At 31.4% G+C, this 24,095-nt stretch overlaps 2 protein-coding genes across 3 annotated transcripts in view; both read right to left on the bottom strand.

Moving 5' to 3' along the window:
- LOC143205689 (eukaryotic translation elongation factor 2) overlaps positions 1 to 24,095 on the bottom strand; it is a 72,430-nt gene that overhangs the window by 30,801 nt on the left and 17,534 nt on the right. The gene's annotated exons all lie outside the window — the stretch shown is intronic.
- On the bottom strand, positions 13,419 to 23,493 carry LOC143205686 (putative fatty acyl-CoA reductase CG5065). Its single transcript, XM_076418782.1, has 2 exons — positions 22,961 to 23,493; positions 13,419 to 13,460 (listed from the first exon to the last, which is right to left on the bottom strand). The coding sequence occupies exons 1-2, from the start codon at positions 23,235 to 23,237 to the stop codon at positions 13,438 to 13,440; spliced, it is 300 nt and encodes a 99-aa protein (XP_076274897.1). The 5' UTR covers positions 23,238 to 23,493; the 3' UTR covers positions 13,419 to 13,437.

Genomic DNA, 24,095 nt, shown 5'->3' with positions numbered 1-24,095 from the left:
TGCTTATTCAGCAACAGATTTCACAACGAAAGTAATTAATGTCAAATATGCAATATCGAGCATTCCATAGGTCTGATCAGCGTATGTATACACTGTTATCGTCAAGATGAATATTTTATTATTCCCTAGAATCTGAAGTCAAACTGAAGAACAAATTATACAGCTTTAATTATTGTTGAAGAATAAATATTTGATTTTCAGTCATTATCTGGCTTCATACAGAGCATGTAGGATAATGGCCATATTAATTTTGTGTCAACGAAGGGTAACAAATCATCAACTTTAACCATTTGACACAAGTCATATTTTCCAAATTCGATTTTAAGTTTCTGAAGTTTGAATAACATTTTAAAATAGGCTATTTTCCAATTAGTGTACACTATAATATAGTCTCCCAAAAAGGAAAAATCTCCTTCAAAGAAAAACAAAGGCGTATAACTTTCATTGTCTCTCACTATATATGGTACGTGATACTTAGCAGTTATCTGTGAAAAGCCGCATATCTCTTTAGGAAATTGTTTGTACATTTGTTTTATAAGATTGTACAAAATATATTCACAAAATTTTAAAAAACAATACATTCTTAAAAATTCAAACAACTCTATTTTGTTCTCAGGGCCCTCTCGAAAACTGCTTCCAAAGAATCACCATGTGCAATGTTAATCATATTGAACAGATCTACTTCCACTTTACACATAATACTACACTACAGATAAAATAAGTTATACACTTCAAATGAGAATCCCTTCATTCTTGAGAGCACTTTGTCGTTTAATATTCTGACACTAACATAAATATCATCAACGATAATATAAGGAATATTAGATGATTCGACGTTAATCCATCCGTAGGTATAAGTAACAGGCGTTAGCACCTCTTCCTGCACTTGCGTAGTAGTACCAGCCGGTAAATCTCTAACGTTTCCTAGAGATGGTTCGTTAGGTACCATCTCCAATATTAGTATTTGCCCTAAATTGTTACCTCCTGTATTAGATGACATTATAATTATTTCCGAATTCACAAATGGTGTGAAAAACCCGGCAAGAAGCAAGTAATTAACTTGACGATTAAAACAATATCAAAATGGCCGATTACTTGATACCAACCGTCTTTGTAGATAGATGGTATGTATATTGTTGTAACTAAATATGTTTGAAATAAGCATATATAATTAATTTTATATAATATACAACATTTACAGTTAATGTTTATTTTTTATGTAATTTTTTACATTTAATGGTGGACATGTAACACAGTAAAACCAGAAACCGCTTAGTTGATGACACTGATCAACTAAGCAGGATATCTTCTAAGGAAATATTTAATATTTGAAAGTAGATTACTTCGACATAATCGAAGTTCGTCTATAGGAATCCAGTTGTTACGTATTCGTTTTATTTTTATTGATTCGATTGTTGATTTTTTCACTATTTCTAAATGAAACATTTATATATACCTGATAATATAAGTATCAAAATGATACGAATATCAAAATTCTTTCTTCTCTTCCAGTTTTCTTTTCAGGTTTTCGATTTAGTATTATGTAAAGGTTGTTACTAACAAAGATGCTTTTTGCATGGTTTTAATAGATGTTCGTACAGACCCAGCTCATTTTCCTTTGCCACTGCTTGCTTGATACAAGAACTTGGATGTTTATTTTCCGTGTGGAAACATCAATCAATGTTACTCGTTTATCAGTCTTATTAACCAATCGTACATTAACTGAAGTTAATCAATTGATCTGTGGACACTCTACGCCCTATTATATTTTATATTTATTATTTTTTACAATGAGATCTGGTGTATTTAAGAATTTCAGCTTTCCAGCGAGTTTTGGTGGATAATATTAGCGATAGCATAATAAACTTATCATCGTTAATCATCTCAATGATCTCCGCATACATTCTTCACGATATTAATCGATAAATACCATAGCTAAATAAAACTGAATGTCTTCCAAATTGTCTTTCTTGAAAATCATCCAAGAATTGATTTTGTCTTCCAAGTTTCTATTTTTCTATTATTTAATACTTTCGATGTTTTCTTTTAAACGTGAGGGCTTTAGTCTCTATTAATATCTGTCGAGTAGGTAAATGTATGTGTTCACAGAATCACCTTTTCACAGATTCAGAGAACATTCAAATATAAAAGTAATTCTGCTTCGTTTAAAATGAAATTTACTAATGAATAATTAATGAATTAATTGCGAGTTAATAATATTCAGTAATTACTTTTCTCTTTTTCTATTTTAAAGTAAGTTTCTAAATTTTCTATTGTAAAGTACGTTAAGGAATATGTACATCTCCGTCTCGTTTATACTACCGTTAGAAAATATTAGCATAAATAAAATTAATTGCTCCAAGCAATTATATCCGTCCTTTCCTCTCCAAAAATTTATACAGGAAAGGGGTCGTACATCTTCTTCTGACATCACGAATTGATAAAAACATTCGAACCGTGCATTTGAACTATAATATAATGTGCATTTGAAAATGGTAATTATTATTTTCTGTCGCTAGTTTATAAAGTTTTTTCACTATCGACTATTTCAATGTCAATGTTTCTATTACAAACTATGGGTTTATCTGGACTGATACTACAGTTTGGCGTGGGCACCAAACTGTAAAACTTGTATGTAAAACTTTAGAAATCATCCCAGAACATATCCGGTCTTACCCAGCCTGCTTACTGGAGTGACTGGGATCATTTTCCTTGTTGTTTTCTTGATTTTACACTCTTGTCTAGGACAATCACGATTTTTAAACAATCAAAAACATAAATTTGTGCATTTGCACTATAATATAATGTGCATTTGAAAATGGTAATTATTATTTTCGGTCGCTAGTTTATATAGTTTTTTGACTATCGACTATTTCGGCTGTTTTCCGATTATCGACTGTTTTGAGCCGATTGTTCCCAACGCTAATATTAAATTATATTCAATTTATTATTATTAAATGACACAATAAATTATTAAATGAATTTAGTTTGTTAAATTAAACTCTTATTAATTATTAATCTGTATATTACATTAATACATAAACACTGTAAACTAGTTTTTTAAATGTTACTAAACTGCGTTGTGAAATTCTAGAAATATAAACAAATACATAAATTCATATAAAAAAAAGAAAACAATATTTATTATTGTTGAACAATACAATTTTGATATTCACTTGTTTGGTTTCAACGAAGGGTAATAAATCATCAATTTTAACCATTAGGCACAAGTCATGTTTGCCTAATTGGATTTGAATATTTTGAAGTCTGACTAATAATTTAAAGTAGGACATTTCCCACTTGGTACAAACTATAATTTTGTCTTCCAAAAAGGAACAATCTCCTTCAACGTAAAACAAGGGTGCATAAAGTTCTTTGTTTCTCACTACAAATGGAATGTAACAATTAGCAGTTATCTGTAAAAAGCCGCACGTATTTTTAGGAAAAGTTTGGTACATGTTCCTTGTTAAATCGTACAAAATATGTTCGCAAAATTTTATAAAATAATACAGCCCTAAAAAATTATTCGACTACATTTTATAATCACTACCCTCCAGAAATCTGCTTCCGAAAGTTTCCTCATGTGCAATGTTAATCATATTGAACAGATCTGCTTCTACTACTTTCATTCGACTACACATCACGTAAAACAAGTTATAAACTTCAAGCGAGAATTTCTTCACACGCGAAAACACTTTGTCGTTTAAGATTTTGATACGAACATAAAGATCATCAACAATAATATAAGGTATATTAGACGATTCGATGTAGAGCCATCCGAGTGTTTTTGAGGCAGGCCTTGGTATCTTTTCCTTTAATGGCGTACTTGTACCGGCCGGTAAATCTGTAACATTTCCTAGATACGGTTCTTGAGTTTCGATATTCAATATCAGTAAATGTTTCACAACACTTTCTATATTTGATGGCATTATAAATGATTTTATTTTCTTTAGCCAGAAATTGTAAATTATAAACACAATAAAATACGACTAATAAACTGGACGATTAAAATAAAATCAAAACGGCTGAATAGTTTATGCCAACTGTTTTTCTTGATTACTTTGATCTCTCAGTTAATATGAAATAAGTTTAATTTTTGCATAAAAATTATTTCACCTATTCTTATGTTTCAAAAAAACATATATATAAAAACCAAAAATAATAAATTCTATAAATATTTTCTAATAGTGATATAAAACTATTAATTAGTTTTTTGAGTTGGTCAATCTTTTATCCCAAGGTCATTCTTTATCGTTATCTATTTTTTATTTATAGGTTATGGATACAGTTAATATATCAAAAATATTGAAACGTACTATTAATTCTATTTTATATTATTTTAACTATTTTGTTTACAAATTTATTGGTTAAGCGGCTAAAGTAATAGTAAACCTGTATGGATCTAAAGACATGAAACTTTGTGAATTTTTAGTAATGCCACAAATTAAACTCCGTGAAACCGATAGATGTTAATATATCATAGCAGATTAATCCGCTTGCATTACAATACTTGGTCGAGGCTACTCTGTCTATGCATATATTATTCTCGATTTTTTTTAAATACATTTTAAAGTCTCCTTTTACAAACTATGGGTTTATCTGGACTGATACTACAGTTTGGAGTGGGCATTAAACCACGGTCCTCAGCATTAAGCGTACCGACTGGCGAATAGCCAACTTTAAAAATCATCCCAGAAGACATCCGGTCTTACCCAGCCTGGTTACTGGCGTGACTGGGATCATTTCCTTGTTGTTTTCTTGATTTCACACTCTTGTCTAGGACAATCACGATTTTTACACAATCAAAAACACAAATTTACGACCATGCCCCAGCAGGATTCGAATCCGCTGCTATCGCATCATTAGGAGGACCGTCCCATCGCCTTTACCACTACCCCACCAAGCTGGTGGGGCCCGATATTAATCCATGGAAGTCTTAATTAGCCTGTACTGAACGTCTACCACAAATGACCTTTCCCTTCTAAGTATCTATTTTTTTTATTTATGTATTTTAATGTTTTTGTTTATTAGGTCCTTACATGTATTCTGATCATTTTTCCTCTTAAAAAAGACTTTTGTTGAGAAAAAATAGTATACTATCGATTAAGCAATGCGTGTTTGGTCATCTTTCTGGTCACATGGCGATACGTGTCTAAAGAACGATGTTAGTTTCAATTAAATCATCGATCAATTTTCGCACTTCCTCAAAATTTTTAAAAATTATACTATGTTAGGAAGTATGCCTATATATTAAGTGTATTTATATATTCTATAACGGGATTTTATTGTGTATGGTATTAAAAAAATGCAAAAATGTTAAAAAAAACAGCCATAACCATATGTTTACTAATGATGGATTTTTTTGTTTCGGAATACTACAAGAAGTTTGTTTCCAAATACCGGATCGTCCACAGGTTGTAAAATATATTATTGTAATAATGAACTAATTCAATTTAGTAATGAGTTAATACTTATTAATTATTATTAAAATATCATATAAATTATAATTATAATTTTTTTTAATTTGACCTACTTGGAGAAACAGAAACTCCCATAATATCTACATTTTTATTTTTACGAACTCTCTCTATAGAACTCTTTAGATTATTAGTTTGTAGCTCTGGAAATAATATTTCATTTCATAATTATATGGAAATTTATTTTGTTTTCAATATAATAAATTTTAACTGCTTGGAGGTAATAATATAATTTAATTAATACTTATATTTAATAGGTAAAAACAATGAAATTGTATAAAATTTAAAATTATTAATTATATTTCCAGTTAATTTATTTGTTAGTTATTATATTTATAATCCTGAGATGTCACAAAAACACATAAATATCGATATAGAAAACAATTACACATATATGGAATGCATCGAGACTTATAATTAGTTCAAGTACCCCATTTCATTAAATTCAGCTGTAAATAGCTACCAGAAAAAATCTTAATAATTTTAATAGAATATCAAATTCCGTGCTTATTGATTATTATTAAGAAAAACCTTCAAAATGATATTTATCCCTGAGTTATTAAAACAAATGGAAAATGTTGAAATATCATCACAAGTTTGAAGTGTATAAGAATGAAAGCAGTCGATTTTAAAATATTTCATTGAAAAAATGATTAAATGGCATAATATGTGCATACAACAAACCGTTCACAGTTTGTTCTAATGTATACAATCTATAGATATATTAAACACTTCACTAACTCAAATTTAACCTAGATGTTGATATAACTATTTCTTCGGTATTCGCTTCGGCCCAGGCTATCCGGCGATCTGTTCTTTTTTTGTGAGACGGGTAGGTGTGTTTTACCCTCAGTGCCGCAATGTATCGCCGTTCAGCCAGTCCCCTCTTCTTTCCGATAAATAACATAATATTTTCAAGTAAATAAATAGTTTTTGTTTGCTAAACACTTTCGTCACGACTTTAAGCCATATACCAAAATTGTAATGACACAGAGATCAGCATATACAGAAAACACGATTTCGGTAAAGATTTCCGATCAACTTATAATTTATTTATTTATATTAAAGTTAATAGAGTATATAAATTACATATAGAACTAATACTGATTTAAAAACAACAATCTTATAACAATTTGACAGTTGCCATGGTATCATAAAACATCTTTTCCATAGATTACTTTGTACTCTTTGTGGTAAAATGGCGAAAAATCTTCACCGATGTTCTGTTTCGAAAGAACCTGCTGGCAGCTGAAAGACAAGTTCGTGAAGGTCACCAAATGGGAGTTAACTTATTTGCGCTTTTTGTTTAGACTTCAGGGTCTAGAGAAAGAAAATATTTAACTAAACTCTTGTGATTTAGTGAATATTCTGGATGTTAGCCAATATTTTGATCATCAAGAAAGCTTCGTTCCCAAATGGCCCGTTGCAAATTGCACTTGGATGAGTGTAGGCAGTCCAATGAATGGAAATGTTAAGTAGAAGATGAATTTTTAGTCAGTAACATTCCAAATATTGTTATAAGTTTTATAGGCTGTTAAATTAGTATTAAGTTCACTAATATTTTTCTTATAAGAAATTAAACATGTTTTTGTTTATTATGTGAAATTTGTTTTTTCATCAATAAACGTACTATATTAATTACTGCTTAATATTGTTGAACAAATTATAGTGGTCCATAAAACTGCTCGTATGAATGTCCATATAGCCTTATGTTTCTCTGAGGTTATGTTTAGATTTGAAGTTTCATTCAATTATTCGGTTTTTTTTTCAGTTACAGAGTTGAAATATCAACTATGATGTTTTATTTATCATTAACTGAGGTAGTTACAGTTAGAGGTGCTTTTGAACAAGTTGTTAATTTTTGCAAGTTATAAAACATCAAGTAGATGACTCATTTGATAACAGCTGTTGGTAAGTCATATCTAAAATTAACTGCAGATTCGTCATCGCCACTGTCATCTACTCGTTTGAACGAGGAATATAGCTGATTACAAATTACTTACAAATATAAAACTTGAAAACAAAATCAAAATAATCGGTATTTCAAAAACATTGATGACATAAAAACAATAGCTTATTTTTGTTCATTTATACGTTTATTTTTTCTTTTATATACTGGTATTATGTTTATAGTAATATAACATGACATAGAATGTAAATAGGGATAAAAGACAAATATCATATACAATAAGGATTATTATTAATAAAAAACGTTATAATTAAAAATGGTTAATATATTTGGGCAAGTTATATTTATCAAAACTATTAAAACAAACGCAAAAATTAACTTATGTTTATAACGAAATATTTTGAAATTAAAAAGCACTATATAATATAACACACAACATACATATAAACTTATAGAATTTTCTTATTCTTTCTGGAATAGTGTCCAATGGGTCCTTCAAAATATAAACTCCAGCTCCTAAAATATTCGTAATAAAATTTGTAAACATAATATAGAAATGAATAAAATCACCTTTATAACAACAATACTAATTTAACATAACAATAACTTTATAATTATTTGACAGTTGTTATGATGTAATAAAACACCGATCCCAATGATAAATTGATATATTTACTAATATTTATATTGTCACCGTGACAGCAAAATAATTTAAATGACGTTATTACTGTCACTATAATAATTATGATTATTTTTATATATAAGCATATAAATTAATACATTTAAATTAGTAAGGTGTCTTTTTGAATAATACACCTCTGCTTTATTAATATTTTATCAGAAGTTATAATAATAACATAAACATAAAAAAATATTTTTATATATTTTGTTAGGGGGTGATGTAAAATCAAGTTGCTAGTGATGAATTTTTGTTATTGTTTAGTTATCAACGTGACGGCAGGCGTCTCTAGGAAACAATAAGAGATTAAATTCAAATAAAAAGTGAAAATGTCGATAAATAACGATCCAGATAAAAAAACTGATATAATTAAGTCGTCGCCAAATAGCCAAAGATATATTAGAATAATAAGAAATAATTGTAATGACGAACACAGTAAAAATATTGAATCAAACCGGCATGGTGTACCGGCAGCTTCAGTAAGTAATAGCGATAGGTTAGCAGAACTAGATTAGCACTATCGAATCTCAACACATTCCTTACATCATAGTGAGTAATTTAAAATATGTCTCCGTTCGAATTATAAATGAGAAAATTTTCTTCACGATGAATAAATTTTCACCAGAAGTTTATCAGTGCCTTCGAGAAAATTGTTATCCCCTTAGCAAATACGAAGCCTTTTTATTTAATGAGATCAATTTTAAACATTGTGACGGTTCATTTGGGAAGCTATTATTCGTAGAAGGCAGGGATAGAAAAATATTGATGGAAGACTTTCTGCAGACGTATAATTTTCTGAAATTCTGCACCAGGATCATATTCGTTTTGATTAATAATATATATATTGACATACATGAAGATTCTTGCGGATTCCTGCAGATTAATGTAGATCATTTTGTGCCTTTCGTGGTGAGAAACGGCGAAAGCTATGTCTCGGTATTTTATTTCGAAGGCGACTGTTCGCAATTGAAAAACAAGTTCATAAAGGCAACCAAATGGGAAATGACATATTTTCAGTTTTTATTCAGACTTCAAGACCTGAGGAAAGAATTCCTCCAACTCAATTTCTGTGATATAGTAAATATTACCGATATTTAGCCGTATTTTAATCCCTAGACCACTCATGTGGCCCATTACAGAGTGTGATGAAGACAAATGAAAACACTTAATAGAAGGAAGGCTGAAATTCTTTATCTAGTAAGGTTAGAAATGTTATTAGGGGTTACGAGCGGTTTAACAAGTATTACTAGATTTATACACATTGTTCTTATAAGGAAATAGAAATGTTATAGTATTAAATATTTTTTATTCGGAACGTAATACTGACGAAACATTATAGAAAAGTTTGAAAAGCACTAGTTAGGAATCACTATTGGATCCAGTATGACTGTGTCATTTCCTATCAGATCATAATTCAAATTGTCCAATTTTTGTTACCTTGTATGATGAATAAATAAATTGATATAACAAATAATATTTTAAGGTATATCAAAATAATTGAAAAATTGGGTGTATTTAGTATGTAAAAATATATATGAGTTGAAATGAAATAACAAACATAACTTCTAATTTGGATTTTTTCAGTTCTTATGTCATATAACCAATATTTATAATCATTCAATCATTAATGAACTTCAGTCTAGGTAAGATTTACCTCGGATACAAGTGTAAAAGTACATGTCCCAATTCAAAGCACCCATATCAAAATCAAATAGTTACCGGTCGCTCTTTCTCATTTCTTTCCATAACGTTTTCACGTTGTTGTTCTCAAACTTCCACTCTTTTGTAGCATAGTGACTTAACATATCTACAATTTGATTTATCTTCTTGTAATTCTCTCTGGCTCTACAACACAATATAGACGTTTTCAAACAATGTTTTACATATTTTTCAGATATTTTTGGGTTTATATTGGGTTGACATGAAAATATTTTACATATGTATGTACATAGTACGTACAACACTGAACGTCTCTTTTTTACTAACTAGTGTTTATCTGTTCCCCACTCCGAACAACGGTCCTCGAGATGATTCCAGAAGAAATCCGGTTTTACCCAGCTTGGTTACTGGCGTGACTGATCGCACTCATAGATTTTATTTTTCGGATTATAAACAATCAAAAACATAAATTTACCCAGCAGGATTCGAAACCGCTACTATCACAACAGTAAGAGGGCTTTCCTGTCGCCCTTGACCACTGTGCCAACCAAGCCGGCCCTTTAGATTTTGTTTATGGCGTGAAGGATTCACAATCTAGATATACATAGCCCGATATCTCTGAAGACAAAAATCTTCTCACATTGAAGTTTTTGTAGGACAATTAAATGTTGAGGTTAAATGGTTAAATTTTTGGAAGTTGCAAATCAACCCAAAGAAAACCCAAGCCATTATATTCCACAGAAAATCCTGTATCCTCTCACGTGTAGAAAAAGCAAATTGTCTCCAATAATTATGGTTCTGCTCTATCAGACATACTCCTTTATTTAGATGGGTTAAAGTAGTCTAAGTACATCGGTCATGACGAGATGAACAAATTTAGAAATTGAGGGCAAAAAAAATTTGACCACCTCATATACAGAATTACCCAAATACATTAGCACAAAGGTTCAAAAGGAAATTTTCACTCATCCCTTTTCAAAAAATTCACCGCAGTACAATCGCAAAATTCCTATACCAAATCCTTAACATCACCAAACAGGGGTTCCACATCAACAAGGACTTTAATCAGCTGACCAAACAGAAACTCCAAGACTCCAAGAAAAGGATAGTTCATTAAGTAAATTAAAGGTTCTTAAGATCTTGAAAAGGGAACGGAAAATAGAAAATGCACAAATGATGTCTATAATATCTAAGTTAATTATTCTATATTACTTATCCGTACAAATTCGTTCAGTTTGCTTTTTAAAGACTAACCATATCATATGAGAAGCCGTAGAAATATTGCAGGCAAGTACTTCTATGGTATAGTTATTAGAGTCTTCAGATCACACGTGGAGGTCGCGGGTTCGATTCCCGGTGGGAACAACGACTTTTCGTGGTTGTTCTAGTTTGGTTAATGTATTTGTCAAATCAGTTAGGTTAGGTACCGGACCCCGAGGCCTGAAGCATTTCCTATTTTCAATCGTTTTTCCTTTATTCCTATATTTCCTCAAACAGAATGCAACTTTACTTGGCCTACCCATTGTAATACTTAATATAATAACTGCATAATTTTTTGAGCAAATATCTAACACCAAAAAGAGAAAAATATAATGTTTTTAACAAGAAAATCAAACCGACTTCAAAAAATAAATAAGGAACACACCCAAGGTTTTTGTTTATTTTTATTTAGTTATTATAACGATAATTATATACATATTTCAAATATGCTTTTAACAATGATTGAGTATAAATGGATGACTTTACAATAATGACAGAACAGGAAGAAGGCGGAACGGTACTTTGAACTTGCTTAAAATTCTTTACTTTCATAATTTAAATTAACTTTTCGTATATTCCCAGAATGTTTCAATGATACTGAATACTGTGCATCAAAATAGGTCGTTGTGGTAAATGAATCAAGTGAAATTTTCCATAATCACTAAGAGACGGACCGTAAGAAAATATAGATCGGCATTATTGACCAATTACATAGAGGGCATCTAATGACTCATTCGACGTGGTAACGGGCCCGAACGCATTTCCATACTGAGATATACACTTTTTGGATACAAAGAGCGACGCCTTGACCGGAAATAATACAGTTTCTTAGAGTATCTCGAAGAGTATTTTGCTGACGTAGTTGATATACGATTGTTATTGTAATCACCGTTGCAACCGCTAGTATATTATCAAGATATTGACCATTATAATGATTTTTTAATACAAATATTCAATTGTATTTTATTTACCAAGAAATAAAAGTAATTCTTACAGGACATTGACACCATATCAGAGAATGGTTGCATTATAGGCAAGTTAACTTGGAGATTATTTATAGAAAACCCAAGAATAAGGTCTATTATATACTTTCCCTGTACTATTATATATAGCTTGACATTCAAATAGTAACAATGTACCGTAATTTGATAGATTGACTTGCCTTAACAATTATAATGTTATCACTTACCCCTAATTTGTCGATTTTTGGCAAACAAATTTTGACATCATAGTTGACGGCACAGCTTGTGCACTAGAAGCTTCAGATGAGGAAGTTTACCGCGCCATACAGCATTTTTACGCTAATTCAGTTATTTCTAGCTTCTGTTCTGATTAGAGGACAAGCAAAATTCCTACACAGTCTGATTCTACCATTTTTGATGGGGATGGTCCATCGGCTATTTTTTGACTGTCACCACTTATGTTAATAGAGTAATTCTTATTTAACTCACTATTACAACCTCAGCACAAATGTTATAGTATTTGAAATGTTCGTTATATTCTAAACACAGACACTTGACAGGATAAATAGAAGGCATTTATTCGACCACAATACTAGTTTATTGGTCCGACAGGTAAGACAAGGCAATATGTTTCAATCAACGAACTAACGGAAACTGTTCTGGAAACTACCGGATAGAAACACAGACGTACCTAATATTGTAGTTTTGGTAATATTTTGCGAATATATGGAAATTTATGGAAATTTTGGCGAAATGTTTCGCCACGTCCAACATGTAGATGTCGCTACCTTTAATACATTTCTTGTTTTATTCGCTATGCTAAGATCAGCGACGGAATCTGATTCGTTCATTTCGTTCTATAGTTTGTTTATTTTGCACCCTATTTTTAATGTGCCCTATGTAGAGAACAGTGTGGTCAGCTTTTTATAACGTATATAGATTAAATTATTATTTTATTTTATTACTAGGTAGAAGTCCCTGGTTGAAATGCATTCCCGTTCTAGGAAGTGTTGTGTGCCCGGATGCACAGATAATGAGGAAATGCATCATCGTTTTCCGTTAAATAAGCGATCGTTAAGAAATGAGTAAAAAACTTTAAAAATCCTAAACTGGTTGGTTAAACATGAAGCAGATTTATTATCGTTACCAGGTGAGACATTTGTGTGATACATTTAAACCTTCCTTTAAGTATTTATGAACAATTTAGTGACGGTGAAAATAATACCACGAGCCTAGAACATGTACAAATGGAAGTGGATTAAAATCAAAATTATATAGAAGGTAAATTGAAGGAGTCAGTCACATCTCTGTTCATAATTGTTACCATTAATTTCAAAACTGTCTTACTATATTTGTAGTGCCTATTTCCATCATTCCAGGCCTACAACCAGGGTGTTCGAAACAAGTATCATCGACACTTGAACAATCTCCAGAAAGTAATGGTAAAATTTGTATCCCCCTTTCTGCTCATTCTTACTGTTAGTTACTTGACTATAACTTCAGTCCAGATGTTCCTATAACAGCAAACAAAGTTGTACGTTGTACCGTAGTGTATATCTCAGGTTATTTAGTAAAACTTTTTAAAAAAGAAATGAAATGTGATTTTTGTTTACATACGATTATGAATAAATCAGTAAACCCACAAATTGAGACTGATTTTATAGAGACAAGAGAATTATCTCGTGTCCCAAACTCTAACAAAATTGCTTTAATATACAAGTAGTCAGTAGGTCTTTGAGCTATATCTTAAATTATTCAGCGATTTTGCCATGTCGATAATATAACAAAATTTTTGTCAAATGTTTTAAAAAAAGTAACTTAAAAACTCTTCAATTGTACATTCCATAATGATCTTTCGGATAAAATATTAAAAGTACTGACGGAAAGATGGAAGAGATAATTTTATTTTGCTATGCACCGAAGTTTTTTGCTTATGGTTTATATTTATGTATATAATATTTATATTTTATAGCTGTTACGTGCATTTCGCTTTGTGTTCTTAATGGGGAAAAGTGCGCTTCTTCGAGTGCAAACGCAAAATTTTTTTAACCAAATTATTACTTAATTAGTCTTTTTTTTATAATTTTAGATAGTTTAATTTACGATTGTATTGAAATATAGTTTATTTAGTTTATTTAGTTTTGATTGAAATATTTAGTTTATATTATTGTATACATTAATTTTTTCTATATATATATATTGCTTTGTTTTATATTATAATACTAGAATTAAGTAATTATATAAGAAAATCAAGTTGCTATGGAAAGACAAAACATGGAACAAAAGAAGCTTTTCTATTTTGAAAACTTTACGAAGTTATATACCTGCTCTAATTTGAATATCCATATCAAGAGCAATTCCTACTGAATCTTACAATAATTTTATATTCTAGAAAAAATACCTGCATAAAATCTGAAGGGTGTATTCATTTTTAAATATTTTACTTGCGAAAATAAATATAGCAGCAGACAAATATTGAAACAGCGTGGTTCCAAACAAAGCATCCTCCTATTAATGAAGATACCAAAGTAGCAAAAATATTGTATACATGTAAGTTTTGCGAGCATACTACAATGTAAGTGAATCTTCTAATGAATTATTTACAGTCAACTCATAATTTAAACGTTGAGGAGTTATTGAAATGTAATACCTTTCAAGAAATTAAAATATGGGAATATGATATGGAGCAAGCCCCAACCTCGTGTCATTTATTATTTATTAAATCATCTTTTATTATGTTCATGTTATAGACATTTATTTTTAAAATTAAGCCCAAGATATATTATTGGAGGGGATTTTAGAATATACAGAAAAAGTGAAAGTGCCATCGGAAAAAAAGGTCAGTACAGTAGAAAATAAATGCAAAATGCCATAAAACGTTTAGAGCCGAAACTGAATATCTGGACCACAAATGCAGCGTAGGATAATTTGAAACATAAAAATAACAGTATTATTTCAACAACAAGTAAAAAAATATGAGAACACTACACAAAAAATAGATAAAATGGAAATATCGACATCATGATATCACATATTGCAGTTCTGAATGTAGAAAACACAACTAGAACCCAGAACGAACGGGCACTCTACAATGCGTGGATGAAAGAAAAGTCAGAGAGTCTTGAAATTGCATTAACCAATATTCAAAAACAAATATATGCCCTCCAGCTACAACTAAATAAACAAAGCTCTGAAGGCAAGGACAAACCACCAAGCCAACAAAAGCAGTCCAATTGTTAAATACGAAACAGATGATGAAGAATTGCAGAAAGAAATAGGCTGAATAACGGGTAAAAGTAAAAAAATAAAAGCAAATAATTCCCAAGGATCATCATCACAGCAAATAAAAGTAAAACAAAATAATGAAGAAAATAAAGAAATTAGAATGCCCAGATCACCCCCAAGTATCGTAAGTAATATTACCGACTTTGACTTGCTTTACGATGGGGTCCAAGTATATAATATTTAAAGCAACGATACTAAACAATGGACAAATAAAACTCGACGCCGAATATCGTACAATATTCACAAAAATAATAGATTGATAGAGTTGCTGAAACTGTAATGGCACTCTTATGACGACAAAAAAAACAGAGGCATCAAAACTATGGCAAGAGCGCTTCCATCAACAGCTAAAAGTGAAAAATTAATGCAGAACTAAACCAAAATGGGCTTAAATGCTTAAATGCGACAAATAGTTTAAAAAAATAAAAAACCAAAATTAATTAGAGAATTTTTAGTATACAAGAAGCCATTACGTCTATTTATTATTAGCCTTTGAACATGATACGGGCACAAAAAACATTTTTGGTATTTTAGAATAGGTATAAAAGAATTTTAGGGGTTGAAATAAAAAACAAACCTCTAAAAAAATCAAACATAATACCGCAATGTAAAAGATGCCAATGATTAAATTGTGCAGAAGAGAACCCAGATGTGTAAAATGTTCAGGTAAACATATTACTACAGAGCGTGACCCAAAGAAGCTAAGCCGAAATGTGTAAACCGCAATGAAGCGCATCCGGCAAGTTATAGAGGATGTGTAGTTGCTAAAACAATACAAGGGAGGAGAAATAGAATAGCTCAAGTTAAACCTCAAGAACCAATAAGAAACAACCGAAAAAATATAATAGTATCAGTCAAAATAGAGAGAGAGAGAAGAAGTGTAATAATAAAAAAAAGAACATTTGCCTCCATCAAGAACCCCGGCTCGGTACAGCAGAAAATCAGGTAACAGCACTAACTATTAAATCAAGCAGATACAAGGGTACAATAGCCGCAATTTATTGTCCTCCAAGATACAATCAAAAAAAGGAAAATTATTTGAATGTCCTAAGCAACCTGGGAGAAAAATTTAAAATTGGAGTTGATTTCAATGCAGAAAATACTAGATGGGGACCCAGAATGACATCAACTAAAAACAATGAACGGCATAAAGCAGCTGCTGAACAATGATGTAGTTACATGTCAACTGGAAAACCAACTTATTAGCCGACTGATCAAGAGAAAACCCCAGACCCAGAAACTTTCCTGAAACCTTCGCATCATCTCTCTTTCGAACACTTTTTTGTCTACAGAAACGACAGAACTCTGGGTCGAGGCGGTGGAACCGCCATTCTCGTCAGAAAAGGAGTCAAACACGAGCTCCTTCCATCGTTATCAGTAAACAACTTCGAAACAACCTCCATTAAAACCGATATCCAAGAACGTCCCTTCGTGATTAAATCCCTGTACAGGAAATCTTCTGCATTCAACTATGCCGAATACCGATCACTCGTCGAAGGAAAATTTCCGAAAATAATAGGTGGCGACTTCAACGCCCACCACCCCACCTGGGGGTGTTCCAGAGCGAATCCCGCAGGTAACGCCATCGTAGCTCTAAGTGCAGATCTGGGCTACGGTCTTGCCTTGCCAGATGAACCCACCCATCACCCTAGTACAATCTCTCAAGGCGCAGCAAGAATCCTTGATTTCTTTATTCTTCAAGACGTAAATCGTGATTCCGAAGTTCGAGTCCTTGACGAACTAGACTCTGATCATCGTCCGGTCCTTCTCAAACTCGGAAACTGCGCCACCACTCAAGTCCCACTAACAAGATTCAGGAAAAAACCGACTGGAAAAACTACCAATCTCTTCTCCTGAAATCCGATCCAATTCCGAAAATTAACACAGCAGAACACCTCGAGGAAGCCGTACTTAAGCTAACTCGCGATATTCAGTCTGCTCACGAATCTGCCACAGTCAAAATTTCATCACAACCCCAGCCGTGGAAAAACAACCTTCCGCTTCTTTTAAACGTGAAATTCGCATCAAAAACGGTATTACAACCTCAGCACAAATGTTATAGTATTTGAAATGTTCGTTATATTCTAAACACACACACTTGACAGGATAAATAGAAGGCCTTTATTCGACCACAATACTAGTTTATTGGTCCGAAAGGTAAGACAAGGCAATATGTTTCAATCAACGAACAAGATTATTTATAGCAAACCCAAGAATAAGGTCAATTACATTCTTTCCCTGTACTATATTATATATAGCTTGACAATCAAATAGTAACAATGTACCGGAATTTGTTTGAAAATTTAAAAATATTATTTTAATTTTTTAAATTTGAAACTGTTCTGGAAACTACCGGATAGAAACACAGACGTACCTAATATTACCAAATTAAAACGGTCGGAGGCGTTGCCAATTATGCTCTCCTAACTATTATGTTAAATACGAGTAGGGAAGGAAGTTTTGTATGTGGGTGTTTTGGTAACATTTTGCGAATATATGGAAATTTATGGAAATTTTGTTTCGCCACGTCCAACATGAAACTGCTAAGAGCCGCGACGGAATCTGATTCGTTCATTTCGTTCTATGGTTTGTCTATTTTGCACCCCATTTTTAATGTGCCCTATGTAGAGAACAGTGTGGTCAGCTTTTTATAACGTTTATAGATTAAATTATTATTTTATTTTATTACTAGGTAGAAGTCCGTAGTTGAAATGCATTCCCGATCTATGAAGTGTTGTGTGCCCGGATACACAGATAGTGAGGAAATGCATCATCGTTTTCCGTTAAAAAAGCGATCCTTAAGAAGTGAGTAGAAAACTTCTAAAATCCTAAACTGGTTGGTTAAACATGAGGCATAATTTATTATCGTTACCACGTGAGATATTTGTGTGATACATTTAAACCTTCCTTTAAGTACTTATGAACAATTTAGTGATGGTGAAAATAATATCACGAGCCCAGAACATGTACAAATGGAAGTGGATCAAAATCAAAATTATATCGAAGGTAAATTGAAGGAGTCAGTCACATCTCTGTTCATAATTGTTAATTTCAAAACTGTCTTACTTGGTAGTACCTATTTTCATCATTCCAGGCCCGCAACCAGGGTGTTCGAAGCAAGTATCATCGACACTTGAACAAACTCCAAAAGGTAATGGTAAAGTTTGTATTCATTCAGCTAGTATCCCCCTTTCTGCTCATTTGTACTGTTAATTACTTGACTATAACTTCAGTCCAGCTGTTCCTATAACAGCAAACAAAGTTTTACGTTGTACCGTAGTGTATCAAGAGACAAGACAATATCTCGTGTCCCAAACTCTAACTAAATTTTTTAATATACTGTCAGTAGTTCTTTCAGCTATATCTTAAATTATTCAGCGATTTTGCTATGTCGATAACATAACAAATTTTTTATAGATATGTCACACTGTGGTATACTGAGTATACCACAGTTGGACCACATCGAAAACCGAACTTAAGTTCCCTTCACGGTTTATCACTTGTTCGCTTCGGAAAACCTATCTAAGCTCCTTAGATTGCTTGAAATCCTTAATTTAGATGATATCATATATGAACATGATATCACCAAAGATATGAAACCATGAACATAGAAAAATATGAATATTTTTTCGGCAGCCCTATGGCAGAGTCGTTATTCCCTTGGTGGAACCAATTCAGTACATCTTGTTCTTGAAATAATATATTTTAGTTTTAAATTTGAAATGAATTAAAAGTATATTTTTATCCCTAAATAAATCAAATGCATCATAAGCTATAAAAATTCAAATGGTTAATAAATAATAGTTTAAATAACAAAGCCGGTATGGCTAAATCAGTAGGCAACAATGATATTGCCAGAATTGAAAGAAACATCAGCCTTCTTCATTCCTTCAGAAACCTTCATTTCTAAAATTCGAATGGCACACCATTGAATATCCGCAGCCTTTACATCACTATCAGTGATCTGAAGCACGTTTCATTTCGAATTAGGTACAAGTGAGAGGATTTTCTCAATCATGCACAAATTTTCTGCAGAATATTACCAATGTCTCTAAATAAATGTATATCTCAACGAATTATTGCTCTCATAAACATATTAAATTAGATCAATTTAAAATTCAACGATTAATTTATACTATAAAAAGAATAACATATTTTTCAGAATATATCCCTAGATTAAATAGAAGTTAGGTTAGTTCATTCAGTTATTTGTAATGTCACAATTGCAAACTTAGGCAACACTCGCAAATTTCTTCAAATGTTTTTAAATTAAAAAGGTCCTATATAAAACGACACAATTTAAAATATAAACTCTTATACCTAAAAAATCATATACTTAATATGCCTGTAATAATATATTTGTTTATATTAAAGTTAATAGAGCATACAAATTGCATATAGAACTAATACTAATTTAAAAACAACAATCTTATAACAATTCGACAGTTGCCATGGTATCATAAAACATTCTCCATAGATTACTTGATATATATTATTCGCAATTGAAATGACAGAAGTGACAGTGACAGAAGGTAGTATATAAGTAGAGATTATAAGAGTAGTGTACTTTTTAAGTATATAAGAAGAGTGTTAATTGAAATAATATAAGTAAAAAGTGAAATGTCGAATAAAAAAGTTTATGTAGTTAAATTGGCATCAATTAACTCAGCGAACCGACAAAATATGGATAACGAATTAAGCCGACATGTTGTCCTAGACGCAGTGAGTAAGACCGAAACGTTACCAGAATTGCAAGAACCACCATGTTCTCCAGTTGTAAAATTTGGATGGCACACAATAGACCTGCAGCATTTGCCTTACATCATTGTCGGTGATTTAAAATATGTCTCCGTTAGAATTATAAAACATAGGTTGTGTAATAATTTTACGAAGTTTTCACCAGAAGTCCACCAGTGTTTTCAAGTAAACTATGATCCTCTGAATAAATGGGAAGCGTGTTTATTTAATGAGATTAATTTGCAACATTGCGATGGTCAATTTGGAAAACTTTTATTCATAGAAGGCAGAGATACGAAGATGTTGTTGGAGGACTTTCTGCACATGTACGATTTTCTCAAATTCTGCGGTAGAATTATGTTCGCTTTAAGTAAAAACATGCACAATGATATAAACGAGGATTCCTGCGGATTTCTACAAATTGACGAAAACAAATTCATACCCTTTGTGGTAAGAAATGGCGAAAAATATTCACCGATGTTCTGTTTCGAAGGAACCTGCTGGCAGCTGAAAGACAAGTTCGTGAAGGTCACCAAATGGGAGTTAACTTATTTGCGGTTTTTGTTTAGGCTTCAGGGCCTAGAGAAAGAAGATGTTCAACTAAGTTCTTGTGATTTAGTGAATATTGTGGATGTTAGCCAATATTTTGATCAAGAAAGCTTCGTTCCCAAATGGCCCGTTGTAGATTGCACTTGGATGAGTGTAGGCAGTCAAATGAATGGAAATGTTAAATAAATAAAAATTTTTAGTCAGTAACATTCCAAATCTTATTATAGGCTGTTAAATTAGTATTAAGTTCACTAATATTTTTCTTATAAGAAATTAAAATTTTTTGTTCTATTATGTGAAATTTGTTTTTTCATCAATAAACGTACTATGTTAATTACTGCTTATTATTTTTGAACAAATTATAGTGGTCCATAAAACCTGCTCGGATGCATGTCCATATAGCCTAATGTTTCTCTGAGTTTATGTTTAGATTTCAGGTTAGATTCAATTATTCGGCTTTTTTCAGTTACAGAGTTGAAATATCAACTATGGCATTTTATTTATCATTAAGTGAGATAGTTAGAGGTGGTTTTGAACAAGTTGTGAATTCTTGCAATTTATAAAACCTCAAGTAGATGACTCATTTGATAACAGCTGTTGGTAAGTCATATCTAAAATTAACTACAGATTCGTCATCGCCACTGTCATCTACTCGTTTGAACGAGGAATATAGCTGATTACAAATTACTTACAAATATATAATTTGAAAACAAAATCAAAATAATCGGTATATCAAAAACATTGATGATATAACAACAATGGCTTATTTTTGTTCATTTGTACGTTTATTTTTTCTTTTATATACTGGTATTTTGATTATAGTAATATAACATGGCATAAAAGGTAAATAGTGATAAATAAAGAGAAATATCATATACAATAAGGATTATTATTAAGAAAAAAAAGGTTATAATTAAGAATGGTTAAATATTTGGGCTGAGTTATATGTATCAAAACTATTAAAACAAACGCAAAAATTAACATATGTTTATAACGAAATATTTTAAAATTAACAAAGCACTATATAATATAACACACCAACATACACATAATATTAAATAATAAATAATCATTAACTTATAGAATTTTCTTATTCCTTGTGGAATAGTGTCCAATGGGCCCTTCAAAATATAAACTCAAGCTCCTAAAATATTCGCAATAAAATTTGTAAATAGAATATAGAAATGAATAAAATCACCTTTATAACAACAATACTAATTTGATGTAAAATCAAGTGGCTGGTGATGAATTTTTGTTATTGTTATATGTCTCCGTTCGAATTATAAATGAGAGAATTTTCTCCACGATGAACAAATATTCACCAGAAGTTTGTCAGAGCCTTCGAGTAAATTGTTATCCCCTTAGCGAATACGAAGCTTTTTTATTTAATGAGATCAATTTTAAACATTGTGACGGTTCATCTGGGAAGCTTTTATTCGTAGAAGGCAAAGATAGAAAAATATTGATGGAAGACTTTCTGCAGACGTATAATTTTCTGAAATTCTACACCAGGATCATGTTCGTTTTGATTAATAATATATGTAATGACATACATGAAGATTGCTGTGGATTCCTGCAGATTAATGTAGATAATTTGGTACTTTTCGTGGTGAGAAACGGCGAAAGGTATGCCCCGGTATTCTATTTCAAAGGCGACTGTTTGTAGTTGAAAAACAAGTTCATAAAGGCCACCAAATGGGAAATGACATATTTTCAGTTTTTATTCAGACTTGAAGACCTGAAGAAAGAATTCCTCCATCTCAATTCCTGTGATATAGTGAATATTACCGATATTAGGCCGTATTTTAATCCCCAGACCACTTTTGTTCTCATGTGGCCTATCACAGACTGTGCTTGGATAAAAATAGGCAATCTGATGAAGACAAATGAAAACACTCAATAGAAGGAAGGCTGAAATTCTTTAGCTAGTAAGGTTAGAAATGTTATTAGGTGTTACGAGCTTTTTAACAACTATTACTAGATTTATATATATTGTTCTTATAAGGAAATAGAAATATTATAGTATTAAATTTTATATTTATATTTTATTCGAAACATAATACTGACGAAACATTATAGGAAAATTTGAAGTCAGCGTCATCTGTCGTTAAAATATTGAAATATTTGAGCACTAGTTAGGAATCACTATTGGGTCTAGTATGACTGTATCATTTCCCATCACATCATAATACAAATTGTCCAATTTTTTTTAACTTAGATGATGATTCATAAATAAATTGATATAACAAATAATATTTTAAGGTATATCAAAATAATTGAAAAATTGGGTGTAATTAGTATGTAAAAATATATATGAGTTGAAATGAAATAACAAAAATAACTTCTAATTTGGATTTTTTCAGTTCTTCTGTCATATAATCGATATTTATAATCATTTATCTAGCATCAATCATTAATGAACTTCAGTCTAGGTAAGATTTACCTCGGATACAAGTGTAAAAGTACATGTCCCAATTCAAAGCACAAATATCAAAATCAAATAGTTCCCGGTCGCTCTTTCTCATTTCTTTCCATAGCGTTTTCACGTTGCTGTTCTCAAACTTCCACTCCTTTGTAGCATAGTAACTTAATATATCTACAATTTGATTTATCTTCTTGTAATTCTCTCTGGCTCTACAACATAATATAGACATTTTCAAATAATGTTTTACATATTTTTCAGATATTTTTGGGTTTATATTGGGTTGACAAGAAAACATTTTACATATGTATGTACATAGTATGTACAACACTGAACGTCTCTTTTTTACTAAATAGTGTTTATCTGTTCCCCACGGTCCAAGAGATGATTTCAGAAGAAATCCGGTCTTACCCAGCTTGGTTACCGGCGTGGCTGATCGCAGTCACAGATTTTCTTTTTCGTATTATAAATAGTCAAAAACATAAATTTACCCAGCAGGATTCGAAACTGCTACTATCGCAACAGTAAGAGGGCCTTCCTGTCGCCCTTGACCACTGTGCCAACCAAGCCGGCCCTTTAGATTTTGTTTATGGCGTGCAGAATTCACAATCAAGATATACATAGCTCGATATCTCTGAAGACAAAAATATTCTCACATTGAAGTTTTTGTAGGACAATTAAATAATGAGGTTAAATGGTTAAACTTTTGGAAGTTGCAATTCAACCCAAAGAAAACCCAGGCCGTTATAATCCACAGAGAATCCTGTATCCTCCCACGTGTAGAAAAAGCAAATTGTCTCTAATAATTATGGTTCTCTATAAGACATACTCCTTTATTTAGACGGGTTAAAGTAGTCTAAGTACATCGGCCATGAAGAGATGAACAAATTTAGAAATAGCGGAGAAAAAAATTTGAGCACCTCATATACAGAATTACTCAAATACATTAGTGCAAAGGTTCAAAAGGAATTTTTCACTCATCCCTTTTCAAAAATTCACCGTAGTATAATCGCAAAATTCCTATACCAAATCCTTATCAACACCAAACACGCGTTCCACATCAACAAGGACTTTAATCAGCTGACCAAACAGAATTCCAAAAAAAGCAGAGTTTATTAAATAAATTAAAGGTTCCTATGGTCTTGAAAAGGGAACG

The sequence above is a fragment of the Rhynchophorus ferrugineus genome, unplaced genomic scaffold, assembly GCF_030347505.1.
Source record: "Rhynchophorus ferrugineus isolate W39M unplaced genomic scaffold, kcgeb_rfMv2 rfM14, whole genome shotgun sequence".
Lineage (NCBI taxonomy): Eukaryota > Metazoa > Arthropoda > Insecta > Coleoptera > Curculionidae > Rhynchophorus > Rhynchophorus ferrugineus.
Note: the sequence above shows the minus strand (reverse complement) of the source record. Positions and strands in the feature narration are given on the sequence as shown.